Genomic DNA, 27,212 nt, shown 5'->3' with positions numbered 1-27,212 from the left:
GCTGTGTGGGTGTGTGTGTGTGTTTTCGGGACTTCAAATAAAAAACCAAAAAGAGTTGGCGGATATAAAAGATGCAAAACTCACTCCCACTTGGTGATAATTATACCCGACCTACTCCTTACCATCTTTATCAAATTGCAGATTATTCAATCTTACCGATGGAAATTCTAATCTTTTTCATGACTTTTTCCCCTATCTTTATCTTCCCAAAGGAGAAAAGGATAATCAAACTACCACCGCATATACTAAAGAATCATTAAGCTAAAAATTTGATAGTTCTATAATCTCAATTCCATCAAGGATTCTACATTCATGGTGGTCAGAATTAAAAAATACACATAAGACAGTGGTTAAGATGCGATACACAACGCAGGGGTCAAGACATTCTTTATTCACTCTAAATAATGATCAACCACGCATCAAAATCTGAGAGAGAGAGACAAAGAGACGAGTGACTCAAGTGAAGATATGTTTCCAAAATAAAAAAATATTGATATGTGTATTTTAAGATATGAAATATAAATAGTGTTAATGGTGTGAAATATTTATTCGTAAATCCACACAACAATATTTCAATAAATTGTAATCATATTTCAATATTTTGGACGGAATTACCCTTGTCCCTTCTTTTTTGTACGTACAAAATATGTCGAGGCAAATTTTTCTTTATTTCACAAACCCTAAATCTCAAACATCTCTCTCTCCCCCCCCAACTAGTTGCTCTCCCTTTATCTCAAATGACCTCTACTTTTTTTATTTTTGCTTTCGCCATAGTCGTTATCTGCTTCTCCATTTTTACTCGTACGCCATTGTCAATATCTTCTTCATATCTACTTCTCTCCTCCATGATCTATGAGTTCCAAGAGTTTCAAATCTACGAGAGTTATGAGATGTAAATTCAGATCTACGAAGATCTGGAACGAAATGATACGAATGGAATGAATTTGTACAATTCATTTCAAGATCTATCGCGCCAACCAAAGAAATGGATGGTGCAAATGCACCCGTTAGAACCATCCATTCTTTTTGTTCATAGATCCGTCACACATATACGCGACACGAATGGTACGAAATATTTCATTTCGCACCATTCGAACCAAATGTATCGGCGAATACTTTTTGGGTTGGTGAAGAAACTAATCTCCAATCTACCCATAATATGTGCCCATAACAAAGGATTTACCACCGCAGTCGATGGTATTTTTAGTTCAGGTATTTAGTTAGATTTGCAAGATTATGTGAGATTTGTACTTGTATTTGTAGTTGGATTTGCAGTAAAATAAATAAGATGAATAAAATATTGATTCGAAATTGTGTTATCTCGTGTTATTTTTTGTTGATTCGAAAACTGCAAAGCTATGGTACGAATAGGTCATTTTATAATATTCATTCCAAGATATGTCACGATAACTCTTGGGATGAATTGTATGAATATGCTATTTCGTACCATTTGTCCCATTCTCTGTCGCGCCAGCATTTGGGACGAATGATACGAAATGACTGACAAACATGGTTTTCGTACCTCAATATCGCATGAATTGTTGTCATTTTCCCCCATGAATTGATTGCTAATATGTGTTTGTATCCCAATTTTGAGTTTTGTTGAGTTTTAATTCCTTGGTGTAGTTTTGGAGTGATTTCAGGGAAAATCAAAAATTAATTAGAGGATTTTGAAGACATGAGATCGAAGTACGTCTCGAGAGGAATCCGTGAGCGCAAACGGCGACCAAATCCGAGTCCGGACGAGGGAGAACGGAGCAAAACGAGCGGACTGTGCAAAACGCCCAGTACCCCGCGGTCACCACCCGCGGCCGCGGGGTAAGACCGCGGGTCAGCTGTTCCCGACTCAGGAGACACCCGCGGTCACCACCCGCGGCCGCGGGGCGGGACCGCGGGTCCCCTGAGCATGCCCCACGTTTGAAGGCCGCGGACGCGGGCCGTGACCGCGGGAAAAGGGCGGGGCTCCCCCAAGTGGACCCCAAACGCGATTTTAGCCTCAAAACTCCATTTTTCTCTTCTTTTCCCCATTCATTCACCACACACACCCACTTCATCTTCCCCAACTCTCCAATTCCAAACCCTAGCCTCCATTCTCTACCATTTTTTCTCTCTTCCACACACAAAAACAACACCAAAATCAAATAAAGAAGGGGAAGACTTGGAAAGGAGCTCATCAAGACTACATGATTGAAGATCAAGATTATAGGATTTGTCTATGAATCTCTATCTCTCTATATCTTTATTTATGTTTTCTTATGACTTGAGATTTGCTTTTATTATGAATATGCTTGGCTAAAATCTCTTATCTTAGGGATTAGATTAGATGGATTTGTAATGGATTGATTTCTTTGTTCAATATATATCTTGATTGTGCTTATTGTTATCTTTTCAAGTCCTAGATTTATCTCTTGTATGATTGGTTGGCCACCTTTTGTGCATTTCTAATTTGTGATTTGAATCGGGAGAGGATAATTACAATAGATTAGGAGTTTGATACATATCATCTCAATAAACCGGGAGGTTGAGAGGTGGGTGAGGGCTTATTGATCTTTTGTGCTATTGGGAGTTATAGGTTAGAAATTGACCGGGGACGGCAATTATGACCCGTAATCTACTGTTTTAGTCGTCCGGGAGGGGGCTAAAACTAGTGGGGAGATCGCCCTAGATAAGTAAGTCATAACAAGATTTATATTGATTTAAATTGAAGTTCATTACGATCCATCGAAATCTAGTCCCTAGGATAACTTTCATTCAAGTCATTCCCCAATTTATTCACTAAGTTTATGTTATTGTTATTTACTTTTCTTGCTTTATTTAGTTTTGTTTTAGTTATCAACACCTCTTGAACTTTGGTTGTCTAAATAGATTAAAAACAACTTATTAATAGTGTAAAGAAGTTTAAATTCACCAATCCTTGTGGAATACGACCTTGCTTCCCTTATATTGCAACTACACCGTATACTTGCGGCGTGGTGAAAATATTAGCGAACAAGTTTTTGGCGCCGTTGCCGGGGAATGGTTGAGTTTTTACTTTTGATATTGTGAAAAGTTGTTTTTATCTAATTTAGATATTGTTTTTATGTTTGTTTATTTATATGTTTATTTGTTTTTGTTAGAGAAAATTGCTCCACAACCGTAAAAGCGGCACCAAAAATGGATGATGGAAGGAATGAGTTGGTTGAGCAACTCCAACTACAATTGGCGTTGATGCAACTTAAGTTGCGTGTTTTGGAAGCCAAAAGAAATTGTAGGCAACCAATGATCCAAAAAGCCTTCCAACCAACACCTTCCTATGGTGACTTTTATGACATGGGGTGCAATGCCATGGAGTGGCAATCACCATTGGAGTATGAGGACCATTTCAATAGTTGGAATTATGAAATTTCTTATTCCACTCAAGAAGGCTTCCAAGGGGGAAATCGATACTATCAAGAGGAGAAATCAAATTCAAAAGACGATCTCCTTCAATGCTTCATAGCTACACAAGCTTGGATAGAAAAAAGTCTAGCAAAATCGGAGGTTATGCTAGAAGAGCAAAGAAGGTCTTTGGCTACCACTATGGAAAATCAAAAGCGAATTGATGATTTGTGCATGGCCATTAACCTTCAAAATGGAACCTTGTATGAGGAACCAATGCCAATGCTAAGTGAAGAGCCTCAAGAAGTTGAAGAAGAGTATGAAGAAGATGAGGATCAATTCTCCAAACCCCTTGAAGTCGAGAGCCCAACTTTTCCGACACAACCTCTACAATTTCAAAAAGATGAAGATTTCACAAGCTTTAAAGAAAGCAAAGTCAAAAATTTTGTCGATCCTTACCTCGCCACAGGCGATTCTATGAAGGCTTGCTTCTTTCACTTTTATTTATCTTCATCTTTTGATTTTCACTTTGATTTGTCTAATAAGGAATTGTTTGAGTGTGGTGGTACTCTAGATGGTGAACGAGATTACCATGACGCCCGGGATGTCTCAAGAATTGCAAAGCCACCATATTTTTGGGTCGCGGTGGATGGAGCATGCAAATTTGATGAGAAATGGCCACCGCCTAAGCCTCCACCTCGTTTGTGAGTACGAGACAAGTAACCATTTTCTCCTTCATCCAAACTTATTTCTCCTTTGTGTGAAATAAGTTTGGGGGGAGGGTGAAGATGGGTTACTTATCTCGTTTATCCGTTGTTTATTTATTTAGTTAGTTTAGTTTTCGAATAATGAGATTTTGTCTCTGTTTTTGAGCTTTTCCTTGTCTTTTGTTTTTGAGCTTGATTGTTGAAAAACATGAGTTGGATGAAATGTGTGTTGGGCTTATGATATGAATGTTGCTTTTGAAAAGAAATTGTGTGTATCACTTGTAGATTATGCATGAAAAGTTTGAACTTGTGACAAGTGAGTTAAATGTTTTGCCTCCAAGAACTTGATAATGAGCTTGTAAGATTTGAGCCATTGATTGTCATATTATCACAATCTCATTTTGTTCTTGAGTGTAAATCGATTGAGCATGTATGTTGGTCTCTAGAACTTGCCATGAGTCCTCTCTTGAAAATAAAAGTAGATGTGTTATTAATATTGAAGTGATTTAAGGCCATCTTTGTTAGCCACTTGACCCCAATTGTGCCAAATTCTCATATGATCCTAGTTTACCCCTTTTGTGCCTTGTAGCCTTTCTTTGAATGAACCAATGATAAAGGGGTAGAACTTAGAGTGTTAGTGGTTGCTTTGATGAAGAAAAAAGTTTGGGAAATGATTGAAATTGCTTATCAAGCTTTGATTGTGTGAAAATCACTAATCCCCTATGAGCTCAAAAAGAAAAAGAAATGAAAATGAATGTGAATAAAAGAGCATAAAGGGGAGTGATTTGCCTTTTGAATCATAGCCATGATAGATATCACTAAGGATGAAAAGATGAAATGTAGGGATTTTGGTTTTTGATTGATAAGAGAAATGGTGAAGTTGATTTGTTCATTGTGATTGATAGATTGTGGGATGAGTCACTTTGCCTAAAAAAACTACTCACCTTACCAAAGAGCCCTCATTACAACCCAATGAAAGCCCTTTTTGATCTCTATTTATAACACATTGAAGCATAGAGAGTTAGGACAAATGGCAAGCCTATGGTAGATTGCATGCATTGTTTCGAATTGAGTGTAAACACGTCCATTCTAAACACTTGAGAGTCGAGTGCATCATTGTAATACCCCGTTCCTTTTTGCTAAGTTTAGAATAATTTTTCGAATTTAGAAGTAAGATGATTCACGCCGGATATAAAGAAAATGAATTTATTTTTAATTCCAACAAAAATGATTTACAAAAACATTTGTAAATTTAGTTATTGAATTTATATGCATTGCATATTTATTTAATTTAGCATTTAAGTATTTTCACGAGCTATTTATTTAACGAACCCTGAAGTATTTATTACAGTCCCAATATTTTATCTATGTTCCTAATAGCCACCTTATATCATGATTATTTATAGCATACATGTATTTATGCAGACTAATAAAATCCTCCCATATCTCATCCTCAATCCACTACTCATCAATGGTGCTACACTACTCACCAATTCACTACTTCCACCACCAACGTTAACATCACTACTCACTCACACTTTCCACCCACACTACACACGATACCTTGCCCCCCATTCCCTTCCACTCACCATTTCTCCTACATACCAAGGAACAAGTGCAGAGGTAAGAACTGCAATCATAATTTCATAATTTAATTCTTACAACCTTCAGCAACTCCCAAGCTCTCTCTCTCTAAAAAAAAAAAAACGCCACTGCCCATGTAAGTTTGGAACTTTGAAATTCTTTCATTTCTTCCTTGTCTCTCTTGCAAATTTTGAATAAAGCAACATCTGAAATTCTTGTACAACTCCATTCACAGAAGCTTAGTAAACAACAACAAATACAACAACAAACACCAGCCGAAACCTCACCAAAAGGTTATAATTCTAACTCAATTAGTTTATGCCCAATTCTTCCTGTGCTAATTGAGCCTAAAGCAGAGAAACAAATCCATATTCATCATCTCACAGATATATGCATATATTTATATATATATATATACATTCATGTATGTGCATAAGCAAGTACTAAATAGTTTTTCAAGTCTGTGAATAAACGAAAGAAAGAAAAGAGGAGTCTTGATCTTGATTTAGCTTGCTTTCGAGTTTGAGGCGTCGAATCGGTTGGTTGTTGTTGCTGCTTGTATGAGTCGAGTCAGGGGTGGGAAGAGGTTGGCTGTGCGTCGACGGCGCAGTGACGAGCTGTTGCTGCTGCTGTCGCCGAGAGAGAGACCGAGGGAGGCGGCGGCGCTCGTCGTTGCCAAGGGGGAAAGAGAGAGTTGGGGGTTAGGACGCTGGTGGTGGTGGCGTGAAGCCGCTGCCGTCGTCCGCTGGATTTTCAGAAGGAGGCGACGGCGGATCTGCTGCGAGGACGCCGGAGGCGGCGGAGCTCCGCGGAGGAGAGAGGGCTGGGTGCGTGAGTTTGTATTGGTGCGATGAGGGAGATGGGAGAAGGGGGTCTGGCGGAACCAAAGTAAATGAGAGAGGAAGATGATGTGGTGATTCGGCGGGCGGCGGCCAGTCGCCGGAGGAGGAGCCGTGGCGGTGGAAATTTGAGGGAGCCGAGAGAGGGAGAGAAGAGTGCTGCTGCGCAGCTGCTTGTGTGTATGAGTGTTGTGCGATTTGAGGGAGATAAGAGAGTGTAGGGTTGGGCTTTGGGCTTGGTGAGAGTTGGGCTTGGTTAGAGTGGGCTTGAGAGTGGGCTTGAGTGTAGTTTAGGGCTTAGTTTGAGAGTTTGGGCTTGAGGTTGGGCCTTTGTTTTAAATTTTGAGGTTGGGCCGATTTTAATTAGAGTGGGCTCGAGTCATGGGCCGATTTTTATGAGTTTTTGGGCCGAGATTTTATTTATTTTTGTTTCAGTTGGGCTTTTAATTTTTAAATCTGCTGGGCCTTTATTAATTTATTCAATTGGGCTGTGCAGCTTCTTTATTTAAAATGGACTATATTATTTTAATTAATTAAACTTTTTAAGTTTGATTAATTATTTTAAATTTTTATAATAATATTAAATTATTATTATGTGCATATTTTAAGTAAATTACTTATTATATGCTAAGCATGACAAGATTTGCATTATATTTTGCAATAAGAATATTTATGATTTAATTGGTTTTATTTATAATTCCAATTATTAAAAAAAATATGAGTAAGAATATTGTTGGTGTTCTTAACTCAAGAGAAATGTTTTCAATTATTTATTCATTAAATTTTGAAAACCCGGCTAAGTGAATTATAGAATATTAAGCACTTCACTATGACTTAAGATTAGAATTCAAGGAGACCTATTGAGAATAGATTTCTTGTAGGCTTTGAGCATCAGGAGGATTAGCACTGCTTTTCCAATTCAGAGATAAGATTAAACGACAGGCTTTGCCTATACAGGTGGGCTTATTTTTTCAAATGTATGATTTAGCTATTGAGCTTAAATATTCGTGAAATATAAACTGTTTATCCAATAAAATATTTTTGTGCACTCTACCATGTTTAAGGCTCGTACAGTTAATCAATTGAGGTTCTCTTATGACCTAACACGTTGTTTGAGAATTGTGTACACTTGTTAGCTGACTCGGTGGGTTGATCTCCATCGGGCACTAACCAGAGGCGTTATAAGGGTGCTCGACGGGATGTGTTCCGGAGCATGGTAATGATAGGCCTGTCTGGATTAATTTCCGAGGTTTATTATACTTGGCTGGGTTACGCCCTCAGTTCAAGTCAGCGGGAGACAGAGATCCGTCGGTGGCTAGAGGTCCGGGATCACAGCGAGTAACAGAATGGAGTGTGCAAACGCGCGAAAAATAATTAAGTATATATATATATGAAAATGTTTTAACATGCATATAAGTTATTTCTCTTTAAAACCTTCTATGTCATGTCAGTAAAATTGGATAAACTGTTCTTCAGATTATGAAATGCTTTAAAAGTTGCAGCCCACTAAGTACATTAGTACTTAGCCCAAAATTACTTTCAAATGTTTTCAGGTTAATGGCTGGTGATGACGGGGCAGAGCTGAGGCTAGGGTTCAACTCCGTATTTTGTCTTCCGCTATTGCACTAGCATTTATTTGTCTTTTGTTTCTCCAACTTAAGACTTTTATGTTAAATTCTGAATTATGTTTTTATCGAGCTTAAACTCTCAACTTCTAGCTCTATGTTATTTAACGTTGGTTATCGGAAGCATGAAACCGAACTTGTGATCCTAAGGCTTTGAATGTTGTTGATTGATTAGTATCACTTGATTTCTATCTTTCTTCATTCAAAGGGCATTGCCCAACATTTTATTCTATTATCTGAATTTCACAAGGTTCTTCCCTTGTTCATTTATATGATTTTAGTCGTACCCCAGTTATAGTTTATTCCTTCAAGAATTGGGGTGTGACAGAATGGTATCAGAGCATAAGTTTTCTTTCATGTCTCTGATAACCAAAAGCTTCTAATGTTGAGTCTAGATTAGTACCTCTAGACTTCTAAGAAAGTTGTTGAACCTCAGCTCGCCGTCACACTGCCGCAAGAAAAAGGTACGATTTAAAAGTTTCAAGGTTATTAAATGTTTTAGAGTTTTCAAGAAGTGCGCGCTTTAGTAAATGATGCTATGTGAATTGCTTACCGCTTTCCATATGCTATAAGTTATGAATTGCTAATCGCTTTCATATTGTTATTTTGAGTCTCCGACTCATATAACCAGCTAAGTATCGTGTTTGGGACAACCCGAGCCCTTAACGATAAGATAAGTCAGTATCGTGTTTGGGACAACCCGAGCCCTTAACGATAAGATGAGTAAGTATCGTGTTTGGGACAACCCGAGCCCTTAACGATAAGATGAGTTAAAGTCGTGTTTAGGACTATCGAGCCTTTCACGAATACCAGATGTATGGTCGAGTTAGATTTTTGAATCTTTCCGGCAATAGAAAAGTTTCATGTGGCATTTAATGTCGACATGTTTCAGGTTTCAAAGAGAATGAACGAATGAGAAAGTTATGTTATCGTTTTAGGTTCACTGCCTATACGATCAGAATGATGGGAACTCTTACAAACTGTTTGAGTACCACCCAAGAATGCCTTGGGAATGTTAGTCGTGATAGCTCCGCTTGATCGATTTAAGTAAGGACTGGTAAGATAGAAACGTTTAACATAGATATGTTATAACGTAGCAGAAATAAGATAAGAATAAGGATTCACTTGAGTATTCCACCAAGATAGATCAGTTTTCACGTAGAGTTAGCCTTTCATAGGGTTACACTATAGAAGAAATATACCTTGGGTATATCTATGTATGTATACATGTATGCATGCATGCGGAATGAGTCTCACATTTGTGTTGATTTCATCCGTTAATCAGAATGGAAGATGCGCCAAGAGGACGCAGTAGGGGATTCATCCCTGAACAGCCTATCCCTCAAGTAGCACCAGAGCGTACTGCTGAGGAAAAGTTTCGTAAGGAAAAGCCTCCAACGTTTGATGGCCTGGGCGATTCCACGAACGCCGAGAAATGGGTTAAAGCAGTAGAGCGAATCGTCAGTTACATTCGTTGCGATGACGAAGACAAAGTGACTTGCGCGACTCACCAAATAGTAGACGAAGCCGACTTCTGGTGGGAAAATTTCACATGCTGCCTGTAAGAGATTAGAACTGGCTCCACAATTGGCTGAGACAATTTTAGAAGTTAGCACTCCAGGTGGTAGAAGATTGGCTGCTAAGGACATTATCTCGAACTTAGAGCTGAACATAGGTGCTGAAACGTTTAAGGCATATTTGTATGTCATCACTATGATAGAGTTTGACATAATCCTAAGGATGGACTGGCTTACTCAAGTCGGTGCCACGATACTGTGTAGCGAGAGAAAGATATCTTTCCAATCCGCTGGAAAGGAGAAGGCAAGTTTTCATGGCATAAGAATGAGAGGAAAAGTACCAGTAATTTCTGCAATGAAGGCCACCAAGATAATAAGGAAGGGAGAATGTCAGGCTTTCCTAGTCAGTTTGACAGGAGAACGTGAAGTGGAGAAAACGATCGAAGAGGTTTCAGTGGTGCGAGAATTCAAAGATGTTTTTCCCGAAGAATTGCCCGGTTTGCCACCGAACAGACAACTAGAATTCACGATTGATCTTGAACCCGGGGCAGCACCAGTGTCAAAGGCACCATACAGGATGGCCCCGCCAGAGTTACAAGAATTGAAAGTGCAACTACAAGAACTGTTGGATCTTGGTTTCATACAACCTAGCGTGTCACCGTGGGGAGCACCAGTCTTATTCGTCAAGAAGAAAGATGGTTCACTAAGGATGTGTATTGATTATAGAGAATTAAACAAGCTCACGATAAAGAATAGATATCCTCTTCCAAGGATAGACGACTTGTTTGATCAGTTGAAAGGAGCCGGTGTGTTTTCCAAGATTGATCTAAGATCTGGTTACCATCAACTCAAGATGAAAAGAGAAGACATTCCAAAGACAGCATTTCGAACGCGTTACGGACATTACGAGTTCACAGTGATGCCCTTTGGATTAACGAATGCCCCAGCCGTTTTCATGGATTTGATGAACCGAGTGTTCCATCAATATCTCGATAGTTTTGTCTTAGTGTTTATTGACGACATTCTCATCTACTCTAAGACTGAAGAACAACACGAGGAGCACTTGCGCATCGTACTCGAAACCTTGCGTAATGAGAAATTGTTTGCTAAATTCAGCAAATGCGAGTTTTGGTTGAGAGAAGTGATGTTTCTCGGTCACATCGTGTCGACTGAAGGAATCAAAGTAGACCCCGCCAAGGTCGAAGCAGTCAAGGAATGGAAGGCACCATCAAATACCAATGAGATCAGAAGTTTCATCGGTCTAGCAGGATACTACAGAAGATTCATCGAAGGATTCTCGAAATTGGCTAGGCCAATGACTCAGCTTTTGAAAAAGGGGACTAAATACGTTTGGTCTGAAGCATGCGAACAAAGTTTTAAGGAGCTTAAGACTAGGCTGACTACTGCACCAGTGTTAGCAATACCAGAAGAGAATGAAGAATTTGTAGTGTATACTGATGCCTCGAAACTAGGATTGGGTTGCGTGTTGATGCAAAATCAGAAAGTGATAGCATACGCGTCTCGTCAATTGAAGCCCCATGAGCTGAAGTACCCGACTCATGATTTAGAACTAGCAGCCGTCGTGCACGCGCTGAAGATTTGGAGACACTACCTCTATGGAGTTAAGTGTGAGATCTTTACAGATCATAAGAGTTTGAAATACTTCTTCGAGCAAAAGGATTTGAACATGAGACAACGAAGATGGCTCGAATTAGTAAAGGATTATGATTACACCATCAGTTATCATCCAGGAAAAGCGAATGTAGTAGCTGATGCCCTGAGTCGAAAGACAAAGGCTAAGCTAGGGTATTTCATCACCCAGCAGAAGGAACTGATTCGTGACTTCGCCTCACTCAGTTTGGAAATTGTTCATCCTCCAGACACAGTATCGGGTTGTGTTGCTGCATTGATAGCTAAACCTGATTTGAGAGAAAGAATTGTGCAAGCACAAAGAGAAGATTGGTTCTTGGAGAAGATGCGTCTCGCTGCAAGAACGAATGAAACGAAAGGATTCACTGAAGCAAAGGATAATGCACTTATGGTTGGTGAAAGATTGTGTGTGCCACACAAAGAAGAATTAAAGAATGAGATTATGAGCGAGGCTCATGATACTCCTTACACTGCACATCCAGGCAGCACAAAGATGTACCAGGATTTGAAGAAAATTTTCTGGTGGAAAGGAATGAAAAGAGATGTAGCGTTGTTTGTAGAGCGATGTCTCGCTTGTCAACAAGTTAGGGCCGTGCATCAGAGGCCGTATGGAATGCTGCAACCACTACCTATCCCCGAGTGGAAGTGGGAGCACATCAACATGGACTTCGTAGTGAGCTTACCGAGGTCAGCACGTGGAAACACTGCTATTTGGGTCATAGTAGATCGATTATCAAAGTCAGCGCACTTTCTGCCGATTCAAATGACTTTTGGATTGGAGAAACTTGCAAAGTTATATGTCAAAGAGATAGTACGCCTTCACGGTGTACCTGTATCTATCACGTCAGATCGTGACACCAGATTCACATCGCGTTTCTGGAAAAGTTTACAAGAAGCAATGGGCACTCAGCTGAATTTCAGCACAGCGTACCATCCTCAGACTGATGGGCAGTCAGAAAGAACGATTCAGATTCTAGAAGATATGTTGCGAACGATTGTCGCAGACAAAGGTGGAAGTTGGGAGGATTTGTTACCTCTTGTAGAATTTGCTTATAACAACAGTTATCAAGCAACAATTGGAATGGCTCCATATGAGGCTTTGTATGGCCGAAAATGTCGATCACCACTTTACTGGGATGAAGTGGGCGAGAGAAAGTTGTTAGGTCCTGAATTGGTCCAACAGATGGTTGAGAAGGTCGACCACATCAAGCAAAGAATCAAAGAAGCTCAAGATAGACAAAAGTCTTACGCCGATAAATGCCGATCGGGGTTAGAATTCAATGTTGGGGATCGAGTTTTCCTCAAAGTTTCTCCCACAAAGGGAGTTATACGTTTCGGAAAGAGGGGCAAGTTACGACCCCGTTTTATAGGACCTTTTGAAATCCTAGATAAGATAGGCCCTGTAGCCTATAGGTTGGCATTGCCGCCCAGTATTGGAGACGTGCACAATGTGTTTCATGTCTCTCAGTTAAGAAAGTATGTGTTTGATCCAAAACACGTGATTAAGCATGATGAAGTGGTCCTAGCCCATGACTTAAGTTATGAAGAGAAACCAGTCCAGATACTTGATCGCAAGGTTCAAGTTTTACGTAACAAGAACATCGTTCTTGTTAAAGTGAAGTGGAACCATCACGGGATGGAAGAGGCCACATGGGAACTTGAAGATTCAATGAAAGTCAAGTATCCCCAGCTAGATTATCAAGGTATGTAATTTCGGGGACGAAATTTTTTTTAAGGAGGGAGGAATGTAATACCCCGTTCCTTTTTGCTAAGTTTAGAATAATTTTTCGAATTTAGAAGTAAGATGATTCACGCCGGATATAAAGAAAATGAATTTATTTTTAATTCCAACAAAAATGATTTACAAAAACATTTGTAAATTTAGTTATTGAATTTATATGCATTGCATATTTATTTAATTTAGCATTTAAGTATTTTCACGAGCTATTTATTTAACGAACCCTGAAGTATTTATTACAGTCCCAATATTTTATCTATGTTCCTAATAGCCACCTTATATCATGATTATTTATAGCATACATGTATTTATGCAGACTAATAAAATCCTCCCATATCTCATCCTCAATCCACTACTCATCAATGGTGCTACACTACTCACCAATTCACTACTTCCACCACCAACGTTAACATCACTACTCACTCACACTTTCCACCCACACTACACACGATACCTTGCCCCCCATTCCCTTCCACTCACCATTTCTCCTACATACCAAGGAACAAGTGCAGAGGTAAGAACTGCAATCATAATTTCATAATTTAATTCTTACAACCTTCAGCAACTCCCAAGCTCTCTCTCTCTAAAAAAAAAAAAACGCCACTGCCCATGTAAGTTTGGAACTTTGAAATTCTTTCATTTCTTCCTTGTCTCTCTTGCAAATTTTGAATAAAGCAACATCTGAAATTCTTGTACAACTCCATTCACAGAAGCTTAGTAAACAACAACAAATACAACAACAAACACCAGCCGAAACCTCACCAAAAGGTTATAATTCTAACTCAATTAGTTTATGCCCAATTCTTCCTGTGCTAATTGAGCCTAAAGCAGAGAAACAAATCCATATTCATCATCTCACAGATATATGCATATATTTATATATATATATATATACATTCATGTATGTGCATAAGCAAGTACTAAATAGTTTTTCAAGTCTGTGAATAAACGAAAGAAAGAAAAGAGGAGTCTTGATCTTGATTTAGCTTGCTTTCGAGTTTGAGGCGTCGAATCGGTTGGTTGTTGTTGCTGCTTGTATGAGTCGAGTCAGTGGTGGGAAGAGGTTGGCTGTGCGTCGACGGCGCAGTGACGAGCTGTTGCTGCTGCTGTCGCCGAGAGAGAGACCGAGGGAGGCGGCGGCGCTCGTCGTTGCCAAGGGGGAAAGAGAGAGTTGGGGGTTAGGACGCTGGTGGTGGTGGCGTGAAGCCGCTGCCGTCGTCCGCTGGATTTTCAGAAGGAGGCGACGGCGGATCTGCTGCGAGGACGCCGGAGGCGGCGGAGCTCCGCGGAGAAGAGAGGGCTGGGTGCGTGAGTTTGTGTTGGTGCGATGAGGGAGATGGGAGAAGGGGGTCTGGCGGAACCAAAGTAAAGGAGAGAGGAAGATGATGTGGTGATTCGGCGGGCGGCGGCCAGTCGCCGGAGGAGGAGCCGTGGCGGCGGAAATTTGAGGGAGCCGAGAGAGGGAGAGAAGAGTGCTGCTGCGCAGCTGCTTGTGTGTATGAGTGTTGTGCGATTTGAGGGAGATAAGAGAGTGTAGGGTTGGGCTTTGGGCTTGGTGAGAGTTGGGCTTGGTTAGAGTGGGCTTGAGAGTGGGCTTGAGTGTAGTTTAGGGCTTAGTTTGAGAGTTTGGGCTTGAGGTTGGGCCTTTGTTTTAAATTTTGAGGTTGGGCCGATTTTAATTAGAGTGGGCTTGAGTCATGGGCCGATTTTTATGAGTTTTTGGGCCGAGATTTTATTTATTTTTGTTTCAGTTGGGCTTTTAATTTTTAAATCTGCTGGGCCTTTATTAATTTATTCAATTGGGCTGTGCAGCTTCTTTATTTAAAATGGACTATATTATTTTAATTAATTAAACTTTTTAAGTTTGATTAATTATTTTAAATTTTTATAATAATATTAAATTATTATTATGTGCATATTTTAAGTAAATTACTTATTATATGCTAAGCATGACAAGATTTGCATTATATTTTGCAATAAGAATATTTATGATTTAATTGGTTTTATTTATAATTCCAATTATTAAAAAAAAATATGAGTAAGAATATTGTTGGTGTTCTTAACTCAAGAGAAATGTTTTCAATTATTTATTCATTAAATTTTGAAAACCCGGCTAAGTGAATTATAGAATATTAAGCACTTCACTATGACTTAAGATTAGAATTCAAGGAGACCTATTGAGAATAGATTTCTTGTAGGCTTTGAGCATCAGGAGGATTAGCACTGCTTTTCCAATTCAGAGATAAGATTAAACGACAGGCTTTGCCTATACAGGTGGGCTTATTTTTTCAAATGTATGATTTAGCTATTGAGCTTAAATATTCGTGAAATATAAACTGTTTATCCAATAAAATATTTTTGTGCACTCTACCATGTTTAAGGCTCGTACAGTTAATCAATTGAGGTTCTCTTATGACCTAACACGTTGTTTGAGAATTGTGTACACTTGTTAGCTGACTCGGTGGGTTGATCTCCATCGGGCACTAACCAGAGGCGTTATAAGGGTGCTCGACGGGATGTGTTCCGGAGCATGGTAATGATAGGCCTGTCTGGATTAATTTCCGAGGTTTATTATACTTGGCTGGGTTACGCCCTCAGTTCAAGTCAGCGGGAGACAGAGATCCGTCGGTGGCTAGAGGTCCGGGATCACAGCGAGTAACAGAATGGAGTGTGCAAACGCGCGAAAAATAATTAAGTATGTATATATATGAAAATGTTTTAACATGCATAGAAGTTATTTCTCTTTAAAACCTTCTATGTCATGTCAGTAAAATTGGATAAACTGTTCTTCAGATTATGAAATGCTTTAAAAGTTGCAGCCCACTAAGTACATTAGTACTTAGCCCAAAATTACTTTCAAATGTTTTCAGGTTAATGGCTGGTGATGACGGGGCAGAGCTGAGGCTAGGGTTCAACTCCGTATTTTGTCTTCCGCTATTGCACTAGCATTTATTTGTCTTTTGTTTCTCCAACTTAAGACTTTTATGTTAAATTCTGAATTATGTTTTTATCGAGCTTAAACTCTCAACTTCTAGCTCTATGTTATTTAACGTTGGTTATCGGAAGCATGAAACCGAACTTGTGATCCTAAGGCTTTGAATGTTGTTGATTGATTAGTATCACTTGATTTCTATCTTTCTTCATACAAAGGGCATTGCCCAACATTTTATTCTATTATCTGAATTTCACAAGGTTCTTCCCTTGTTCATTTATATGATTTTAGTCGTACCCCAGTTATAGTTTATTCCTTCAAGAATTGGGGTGTGACAATCATTGAAACATTCACCTTGTGAGGATTCAAGCTTGGAGGCTATAATGTTGAACTTACTATCACTTGTGACTTCTTGAAATGCATATCTACTTGTGATACACTAGTGAAATATTTTGAAAAAATTGAAGCCCTTGAAATGACACCAATTCATTCTCACATGTTTGTTATCTTTTATTTCTCTTCTCTTTGTTGTTTGGGGACAAACAACGCTTTAAGTTTGGGGGGGGTTGACAAACATGGTTTTCGTACCTCAATATCGCATGAATTGTTGTCATTTTCCCCCATGAATTGATTGCTAATATGTGTTTGTATCCCAATTTTGAGTTTTGTTGAGTTTTAATTCCTTGGTGTAGTTTTGGAGTGATTTCAGGGAAAATCAAGAATTAATTGGAGGATTTTGAAGACATGAGATCGAAGTACGTCTCGAGAGGAATCCGTTAGCGCAAACGGCGACCAAATCCGAGTCCGGACGAGGGAGAACGGAGCAAAACGAGCGGACTGTGCAAAACGCCCAGTACCCCGCGGTCACCACCCGCGGCCGCGGGGTAAGACCGCGGGTCAGCTGTTCCCGACTCAGGAGACACCCGCGGTCACCACCCGCGGCCGCGGGGCGGGACCGCGGGTCCCCTGAGCATCCCCCACGTTTGAAGGCCGCGGACGCGGGCCGTGACCGCGGGAAAAGGGCGGGGCTCCCCCAAGTGGACCCCAAACGCGATTTTAGCCTCAAAACTCCATTTTTCTCTTCTTTTCCCCATTCATTCACCACACACACCCACTTCATCTTCCCCAACTCTCCAATTCCAAACCCTAGCCTCCATTCTCTACCATTTTTTCTCTCTTCCACACACAAAAACAACACCAAAATCAAATAAAGAAGGGGAAGACTTGGAAAGGAGCTCATCAAGACTACATGATTGAAGATCAAGATTATAGGATTTGTCTATGAATCTCTATCTCTCTATATCTTTATTTATGTTTTCTTATGACTTGAGATTTGCTTTTATTATGAATATGCTTGGCTAAAATCTCTTATCTTAGGGATTAGATTAGATGGATTTGTAATGGATTGATTTCTTTGTTCAATATATATCTTGATTGTGCTTATTGTTATCTTTTCAAGTCCTAGATTTATCTCTTGTATGATTGGTTGGCCACCTTTTGTGCATTTCTAATTTGTGATTTGAATCGGGAGAGGATAATTACAATAGATTAGGAGTTTGATACATATCATCTCAATAAACCGGGAGGTTGAGAGGTGGGTGAGGGCTTATTGATCTTTTGTGCTATTGGGAGTTATAGGTTAGAAATTGACCGGGGACGGCAATTATGACCCGTAATCTACTGTTTTAGTCGTCCGGGAGGGGGCTAAAACTAGTGGGGAGATCGCCCTAGATAAGTAAGTCATAACAAGATTTATATTGATTTAAATTGAAGTTCATTACGATCCATCGAAATCTAGTCCCTAGGATAACTTTCATTCAAGTCATTCCCCAATTTATTCACTAAGTTTATGTTATTGTTATTTACTTTTCTTGCTTTATTTAGTTTTGTTTTAGTTATCAACACCTCTTGAACTTTGGTTGTCTAAATAGATTAAAAACAACTTATTAATAGTGTAAAGAAGTTTAAATTCACCAATCCTTGTGGAATACGACCTTGCTTCCCTTATATTGCAACTACACCGTATACTTGCGGCGTGGTGAAAATATTAGCGAACAATGACTTATTCGCACCATTCATCCCAAGGTCTATCACACCAAGTGTTGGCACGAATGGTACAAAATGGCATTTTCGCACCATTCATTCTGAGAGCTGTCGCGCCACACTTAGGACAAATTGCATGAAAGGGCCTATACGCACCATTCGTATCAAAGTCTGTTACTCCAAGTGTTTGGCACAAATGGTACGAAAGGGCTTCGCACCATTCGTACCAATGTCTATCGCACCAACAATTGGAATGAATGGTATGATATGCCATTTGGTATCATTCGTTCCACAAAAATGACGCAATTTGTTCCAATAAAAAAATATAGACTTGCAATTAGTTCCAACAAATCTAAGTATCAAAATTCAAATCAATAATTTTTTTATTTTCTTTATTTTTTCACAAATAGATTTATAATTACAAATCATATGAGCAAATCAACACGGAATCTTATAAATCTCACAACTAACACAAAATATAACTAAATCCCTATACTTAATCTTCGTTTTTTTTATCATTTTTTTACTTTCTTGCACGGGAGGAAAGCGTCGTGTGTCTTTGGCGAGCATTGCATAACGTCTTCATTGCAGACACGTTTTCTTTATCTCTTAATTTCTTTTATGATCACATGTATGTTCCTTGACCTAATCATATTCTCGTCATGTCAAACACCACATTCTCTTCTTCTATATTTAATCTTGCCACATATGAGTGACCTTCAAGGTGTTCCGTGGGTGGATGATTATAAGACTCACATACAACTTTCACAAGCCAAATATCGTCATTGTTTAATTTCACTCCCTGCAACAAAAATGGACAACCAATCTTTTTTGTACCAGTCCCAGGCCACGAGACATTGTAGAAATATTCTTAGAAAGCTTACACATTCCACTACGCTCACAACAAATTCGTAATCTAGCTTTTCTTCCACCATTTTGAGATTGAGAAGATAAGGCGATGATAATGTATCCTAATCTCTTTCCAGTTTCTTTCGCCCATGAAACTACTATTAAAAACTTGTAACATGAGTTTAATAGTGTTTTATTTGAAATAGTATATCTAATTATCTATTTTTATACTAGACTATCGACTTACATTGTCGGTATAAAATGCATTAGCAGAATTCAAAGACTTTATTTGATTTTCATAATTAACCATCTATCATCCATAATAATGTTAGCAAATTGAGATGCAAAAATAAACTCGAGAAATAACATATTTATTGTTAAACCAAGCGAAAAGCTTAAGCTTTAATTATTCAGCATAATAAGACAACAAAAAAGGTAAATATAATTAGAAATTGAACATTAATTATGCCATTCCACAAGTCTAATTTATATAAATAGATTAATAACAATATATATGTACCTAATCGCGCTCTTTTAAAAAATGTAGGGTCGAAATCGGACCAATCAAAATTACTGGGCATCGGCGCTCGAGGTGATTTTGCCATTGCTAAACTATGGGCTAACTTAATTTATGAATTGTTTGGACTAACCATGCTACGTGGCAATTAGTGAATTAGCTTTTGCTTCCAAAAATTTACTACTACTCCAAAGGATAGACGCAACTAAGCGGTAATTAAGTTGCTAAGTGAATATATTAATGGAGTGTTTAACATGAAAAACCTTAATATCAAGAGCCAAGCCTATTCCAACAAAAAATGATTTTTAAGAAAGTTTAACATGAATCACCAATCTCATAGTAGAAATTAAACATCCAAACTTCGAAAACTGAGATGACACAACATAATTTCGTAAATTTAAATGACACAGTAAAACTTTCAAAAATTAAAATGATTAAGAAGATTGCATAACACGGTTATAAAAACAAAGTATAGAAGAATAATTACTATGTAACTTGGGAGGCTATGAGCTATAAGGTAAATAATTGGGGATTATAAGTTATAAAGTATTTAATTCGAGGACTATGAGTTTTGAAATAAATAATAAATTTATAATTATTTATTTTGGACGAATGACTATACTGAGTAAATAGGAATTAGGAATAAAATTATCCATTAAAGAATGTAAATAAGACGAAAAAGAGATGGAGATTTTGGAAATATTGACCCACAGCAAGTGTGATTCATTAAAACTGAGTTGGATGGGCTCTCAAAGTCTCAATATAAAACTCCAAAACCTTAAATAATGTCCCCACCACAAACTTGTCCATGCTTTCTTGTTTCTTACTCATTCAACATCATCCTTCATTCCTTTTTAATTATTCACCATTTCAATCTACGCCACTTCTTTATTTTATTCAACAAACTACACAAACACATGCAATGCAATCATAGGTCGTATTTTATCCAAGGATTGCAAGTTTTTGCTACCTAACATACTTTATTGGGAAAATGTATTCATTAAATTGATAAATGTTCGTATTTTTCAAAAATGTATATCCTCATGGAATACTATTTATAAAAATATTTGTGTAATGAATTAAGAAGGTTTTCAAGTCTAATCAGAGGTCGATTTTTCGATGCTATTAAATTGAGCTGGCAACCAGAATAGTATTGAGTCGAATAAATTTGCTGACGTGGAAATTCACGTTGATTTTGACATCAAATCAAATTTGAAAAAACAAGTTGAAAAAACTTGCCAGATTATTAGTTACATTTGTAAGAATTGATTTATTAATTTAGATTTGAAAATACGAACATTTATCATATCAAAATTTGCAAGGACGCATTATTTTATACTAGTGACAATAGATATACATATATAATATCATATCACATTATTATTTTTAAAGTATAAGGGAAAGTCAATTCGATTAGCTTGATAATTCACATACTCATAACTTTCGTTTAAATTTTAATTAATACATTATTCTAATTCACATACTCATAACTTTCGTTTAAATTTTAATTAATACATTATTCAAATTCCACAAATTAATTTAGTGGTAATTTTAGCCCGATATGAATTTTCTATAAGAGAGTAACACGAGTTTTAAGAAAAATATTGCTAAGTGTATTAAAAATTATGAAAAAAGTGTTCTAATTAGTAGTGTTAATAGGCAAAAATGCCCTATTTCTTAAGGGCATGGTTGGTATGCAGTAATAGAATGAAAATGGAATGGTGATTCTTGCATCCATTCCCAATCATATGGCTGATACTGTTTTTATAATGAGAATCAGTCATGCTATTAACACATATATGGCAACAAGAAGGCATGCTATCAAGAAAAATGATCCGATTATTATACCGGCAAGGACTAAGCCTCATGATTATGATTTCTTGTGACTTGCACAGTTGTTGCTGGTTGCTTTGCTGAGCAGAGTCCTGGATTTCCGACATACGTCCGGGGATGGATGCGGAGCCAACACCTTGGCCTAAACTGTTGGGATTTGGACAGAGAGTTGATTTTGAAGAAAGAAACAGTGAGAGAGAGTCAGAAAATCGAGAGAGAGGGCTACAGAGCTTTCATAATTGGGCTGCGAAAGTGGGAATTATGGTTCCTAATTTAATTACAAATATATTTATCAGATATTAATTGAAAAATGTAGTGAGAATTACATGTAATATCCAGCGCAGTGACACTTGGATAAAATAGGTACACATATTATCCGCGTCAAAAATTAATTGATCGAAAAATATCGTCGAAGAAAAATTCTGAATGATTATTTAATTCATGGATTATCACGCAAAATTTAAAAATTATGAAAAAAATCAAAAAATGCGAAAATATATGAATTTTTCAGTAATTAACCCTAAATAAAATATAAATTAAGCGGTGCATAAGTATAAATAAAATACTAGTAATACACTTTCTTTATCGTTTTTGAGAAGCATAGGAATGTGAGTTAGTATATTAAATTATACTCGTTTTGGTAAAAAGAATCTATATTTGAAAAGTCACCCGCCGGCACGGCACCTGAGAAAAGTCCTGGAAAGATCGACTGTTTGTATATGAAAATCCCACCTCCAATTCAGCGCGTACTTGCATAAATCCCTCTAATATTCCCATAAAAAGCTCCCTTTTTAGATTTAATTCTGCTGTTTTTCTTAACAATCAAACCGAAAGCCTCTTTTTTTGATGTTATTGGTTTTAAACTTTTAAATGAAGGCTGCATAATTACGCGTTTTCAAGAATCAGTCTTTGTATTTATTTAGTACACAGTCGCATTCGACTACTCTTTTCAGACCCTTATCTCTTTTGCTTGCAATTTGCTTCTACTCTCTCTTTCTCTCTCTCCTATTCAACTTTCTTGTTTTTGTATCTGTCCGCTCGACTGAGTCAACCAGGTTAGGTGGTTGAACTATTTCAAGAAACTGGTTCTATTGCCATTTTGGAGCTGGATTGATTATTTGATTATATACTTTTGGTTGACGGAATAGTGGGGCTCGAATTGGTTTCTGATGAGATGAAAGAGTTTTGGAGATCTAAAAATCGTGTCTTGGCGGCATTTGCTTTGTGCAGCCTTTGTTTGCTCAACTTGAGTTTTTGCTGGTCTCTCAATGATGAAGGTACGATTTGTATGTTTGAAATGAAATAGTAGAACAAAAAATAAAAAAAAATGAAGTGGAGAGTAATTCTGGGGTTTCAAATTTTGCATGATTAGGTGTGGCGTTGCTGAAATTTAAAGAAGAAATTGAGAGTGATCCACATGGAGCTTTGTCAAATTGGATTGATGAAGTTGGAGTGGAGAATCCCTGTTCTTGGTCTGGAGTTGGTTGCTCAAAAGGATATGTTGTTGATCTGTACGTAATTTTTCTGCTCAAAATTGCTTCTAATTTTGTTGATTTTGAGATTCTTGATGTGCAGAAAGTCTTATATTATATTTTTTGCAGGAACCTCAAAGATCTCTGTCTGAGAGGTACTTTGTCTCCTCATATTGGGATTCTAATTCACTTGAAATCTCTGTAAGATATGCTATAGTTCAACCTGTGTTCAAACAATTCATATCCATTTTCCTTCCCCATTTTGTACCCCTTTTCGGTTTTATTTACTTGAAATTGTTTGTTTGTAGAATTTTGCGCAACAATTCATTTTCTGGTGTGATCCCTGATGAAATCACTTACATAAAGGGATTGGAGGTGTTAGATGTTGGATATAATAACTTCAGTGGACATCTTCCTTGTAGTCTAGGCAACAATTTCTCAATGACACTTCTGTAAGTATTGCATTGGAGCCTGCTCGATCCTTTGATAGAATAATGCCGTTTCTCTCTCTGATGAATAGGGTTCTTTGTATGATGCAGTTTGCTGGACAATAATGAGCGTATTAGCGACATAAGTCCTGAGATTTACGAGCTTCAGAAGCTATCTGAAGTTCAAGTGGAGGAGGACTTGTTATCCAGATCCAAAGATGCAGCTTGTGAAAGCCTATTTATGTCGTGGTATATACAATTGCTTATGCTTCCATTTCCGTTAAATGTTAATCTCTTTTTGGTGAGTGAACGGTGATGTGTGAAAAAGCCAAATGAATAGTAGTAAAAATAAAAGAGAGTGAAAATGAATGAGAGTTTTTGTAGTGATCACAGTTGATTTAACATGTCTATGTAGTTTCTTATGTGACACTTGGGTATAATGAACAAGTATATTTATACATAATATTAAACATTAACATAAATATGTACTACATACATATCTTACATAATAGAAGTAATTTTACTACATAGAAACAAAATACTATGTATTATATATCTATGTAGGAACTTTTATGTTTGTGCATAATTATGTAAACTCACATGTATTTTAATATTTTAAAATTAATATACATATTTTTGTAAGCTTAAAAGCATATAAATAGTTTCATATTCAGGTTCTTAAAATCATATGATTTACTCTTCTCATCCTTTAAATGTATCAAAGTCCTTATTGACATTCAATATACTTTTCCTTTTCAAGTCCATGATATCCATTACCTCTACAGGCCTTCCTGGGAAAAAAGAGATGTGGGAGAGCGGAAATTATTACAAGAACCTCCTCCAGTTAGGAGAAACCCTTACAGGATCGTTCTTCCACCAAGTCCCCCTCGAGAATTTCTACCACCATTTCCAGATCCAGATTTAGCTCCACCTCCAAGTTCAGCTCCGGCTCCTGATCCTGTGCCACAGTCTCCTCCACCTGTGCCTACGCCACCTTCCTCATCCTCTTCCCCTTCCGCTAACAATAATTCTCGAACAATACTTCCAGAAGCAGAGAATCGAACTACCGCAGCTAGGAGTGGCAGAAAGGATCAGACACTTGTACTGCTTGCATCCATTGGTGGTTCTCTATTGCTTTTACTTACAATTATTGGTATTGTCTTCTATCAATATGGTAAAGTTGCAACTGTCAAGCCCTGGGCAACAGGATTAAGTGGCCAGCTGCAGAGAGCGTTTGTAACTGGTACTCTCCTTGCCTCTACACAATTTACGTTTTATTGCTATGCATAACGTGGCACAGAGATTCAAGTTAACTTCACTGTTCTAGCATCGTGTGTAGATTTTCAGTTACCAAATTATCCATTGTTGGTGTCTCAGGTGTCCCAAAGCTCAAGAGATCTGAGCTCGAAGCTGCTTGTGAAGATTTTAGCAACGTGATTGGTTCAACATCGATTTGTACATTCTACAAGGGCACATTGTCCAGTGGGGTTGAGATTGCAGTTGCATCCGTTGCCATGTCATCTGCAAAGGACTGGTCTGGTAATCTGGAAAGCCAATTCAGGAAGAAGGTACCTTTTATGTGATTATATTGGGAGTTTCTAAAATTTCATAACAACTTACGATAATGATGAATTTCATGGTGTATCTTACTTGGACATCCTAATGTATGTAGCCTTCCAATGTTAAAAGCTGGAATGAAACTTAGCCGTTGATTGTTGTTGGCATTAACACCTTTTTCATCTGCAATTTCAGATTGACTCACTATCAAAAGTGAATCACAAGAATTTCGTCAGCCTACTTGGTTTTTGTGAGGAGCAGGTGCCTTTCACAAGAATGATGGTTTTTGAGTATGCTCCCAACGGAACTCTGTTCGAGCACATACACAGTGAGTGCTCGATTCTGAATTACTTTTTGCATTTCCCTTTGGATCTCTATTGTTTAAGCTGACAGTCATTTTCCCACCTATATTGCAGTAAAAGAAGCCGAACACTTGGACTGGACAATGCGATTGAGAATTGCAATGGGCATCGCATACTGTCTCGAGCACATGCACCAATTGACATCCCCATTAGCGCACAAAAACCTGACTTCATCCTCAATCTATCTAACCGAAGACTATGCTGCCAAAGTATCCGACATTGTCTTCTGGGACGAAGGTGCTGCAGCAGAGAGGCAGTCTGATCCACAGAGCAACGTCTACAGCTTTGGGGTCATACTGTTTGAGATGATGACAGGTAGGCTCCCATACACCACGGGTAGTGACTCTCTTGAAGACTGGGCATCGGATTATCTTAGAGGAACACAAACTCTGAGAGAAATGGTCGACCCGACCTTGAGAACGTATCAGGAAGATCAGCTCCAACAGATTGGTGAACTGATCAGATGTTGTGCTGATGAGAGGCCGTCGATGAAAGAAGTTTGTACGAGGTTGAGAGTGATAACCGGGATAGGGCCCGACGGAGCCATCCCGAAACTGTCACCCCTTTGGTGGGCGGAGCTTGAGATTCTGTCGACTGAGGCCAGCTAAGTTGAAAATGGGATTAGGTTTCTTATGTTTATTGTCTGTGGAGGAAGCTTCTTGCTGCCTCTTCGTGTAAATTCAAGTATGTAGAGAGGGGCGGGGATAAAATATGGTGGTGAATATATATATAAATGTCTTTTTTTAATTTTGGTGAGAGATGTGAACTAAGGTTTGGTGTAAATGACAAATGCAGTTGAGAAAGTGTACCGTCTATTAAAATTTAAGAGTGGAATCTATTGCCATATGCAAACTAATTCAATTACTATTAATCTAGGACTTCACAATATGGAGGCCTTGCTTTTAAGGTTGTAATTAAGCTGGGTTATACTTCCTTTGTACCATTAATAATAACTCTTTTTTCTTTTTCGTCTGTTCCATTAATAATGACCCATTTTAAAAAAAAAAAATTACTCTCACACACAAAAAGTTATGAACTTCACCACTATTTATCATTTTTATCATTCAATTAATGTTCTTCTTAATTACGTGTCTAAAAGTAGGGAGCCATTCTTAGTGGGACGAAGGAAGTATGAAATTTGGTTCAAATTAAGTTACTTTGATCTTGTTTAATAAGTTACATCATTATTAAATAAATATGCATTTGATAGTGTGTGTGTTGGTCTAATGATAGAGTGTTTAATATTTGAGGTCAAATTGTCTCAAGTTTAAGTCCACCGACATGTAATCTTTAAATTTAATTGTTAAGATTTCAGTGGAACTGAGAACCACATCTTTTAGTGAGAACTAAGAACTATATACAAATACATAAAATACATAAACAAGAGATAATCGGACCGTAAACAATTATAATACATGAACAATCACATTAGTTGATTTTCAATCTTCAATATGTGTTATATTTAGTTATTCACGATTTGACCATCTCTTATTCATGTATTTTACGTGTTTGTCCATAGTTCTCAGTTATCACGAAAAGATGTAGTTCTCACTTAATCCTTTTGTTAATTGATATATGGTTCCAATGAGCTCCCCTATATATGGTGATATCATAGATTGATTCGTATGTGTTGATTTAATGTAACATACTGCTAATATTTACCTGGAGGGAGCGAAATTTTACCTAGGTTCGAATCCAGGAGTAGCAAAAGCTTTATCAATTTTTTAAATATCGTTATTCAATACTATATACACCTAATTCAATACTATATACTGTCTTATTCATTATTCTCATGTCCCACGAAAAATAACAATCTCACTAGAATCTAACCCTATTTTTTGTGAGAACCATTATAATTAATGTATCCACAATAAAAATTAATGTATCTACTATAAAAATAAACACTTCTAAACATATAAAATAAGAACTACCTAAAATGTATGAATTCTTTGTAGAACATGTATGAATTCGCTGTGTAAATATATGAATTGCGAAAAATAATTTTTTTTGCTACGTATGGAATTTGATCCAATGTCAAGTATAGGGGATCAAACACCAAAGGGGTGTCCATGTTAGAGGTTTAATTGCTACTTTTTCCTTTTTTATTTTACTAGCAGAAAGAACGTACGCTGTACGTTTAATTAATGTTATTTTATTTGATAATTTATTATCTTAAAAAATTTATTAATTCATTACTTTTGT

The 27,212-nt window shown here is 37.6% G+C and overlaps 1 protein-coding gene and 2 long non-coding RNA genes across 5 annotated transcripts; all 3 read left to right on the top strand.

Annotated features, from left to right (window-relative positions):
* Positions 1–7,249: 7,249 nt before the first annotated feature.
* Positions 7,250–8,301, top strand: LOC131001995 (uncharacterized). Of its 2 annotated transcripts, none has more exons than XR_009094099.1 (2): positions 7,250–7,444; positions 8,041–8,301. It is a non-coding gene; the product is annotated as an uncharacterized LOC131001995 (long non-coding RNA). The 2 variants fall into 2 exon arrangements; XR_009094098.1 differs by lacking the exon at positions 7,250–7,444 and adding an exon at positions 7,451–7,865.
* Positions 8,302–15,096: 6,795 nt separating this feature from the next.
* Positions 15,097–16,148, top strand: LOC131001994 (uncharacterized). Of its 2 annotated transcripts, none has more exons than XR_009094097.1 (2): positions 15,097–15,291; positions 15,888–16,148. It is a non-coding gene; the product is annotated as an uncharacterized LOC131001994 (long non-coding RNA). The 2 variants fall into 2 exon arrangements; XR_009094096.1 differs by lacking the exon at positions 15,097–15,291 and adding an exon at positions 15,298–15,712.
* Positions 16,149–21,780: 5,632 nt separating this feature from the next.
* LOC131001993 (probable inactive receptor-like protein kinase At3g56050) lies at positions 21,781–25,813 on the top strand. The gene is made up of 9 exons (XM_057928664.1): positions 21,781–22,468; positions 22,564–22,702; positions 22,793–22,864; positions 22,972–23,115; positions 23,203–23,340; positions 23,877–24,334; positions 24,469–24,659; positions 24,844–24,976; positions 25,065–25,813. Exons 1-9 carry the CDS (start codon positions 22,366–22,368, stop codon positions 25,616–25,618), a joined length of 1,932 nt encoding a protein of 643 aa, XP_057784647.1. The 5' UTR covers positions 21,781–22,365; the 3' UTR covers positions 25,619–25,813.
* The last annotated feature ends 1,399 nt before the right edge of the window (positions 25,814–27,212 follow it).

This window comes from Salvia miltiorrhiza, chromosome 8 (genome assembly GCF_028751815.1).
Source record: "Salvia miltiorrhiza cultivar Shanhuang (shh) chromosome 8, IMPLAD_Smil_shh, whole genome shotgun sequence".
Classification (NCBI taxonomy): Eukaryota; Viridiplantae; Streptophyta; class Magnoliopsida; order Lamiales; family Lamiaceae; genus Salvia; species Salvia miltiorrhiza.
Note: the sequence above shows the minus strand (reverse complement) of the source record. Positions and strands in the feature narration are given on the sequence as shown.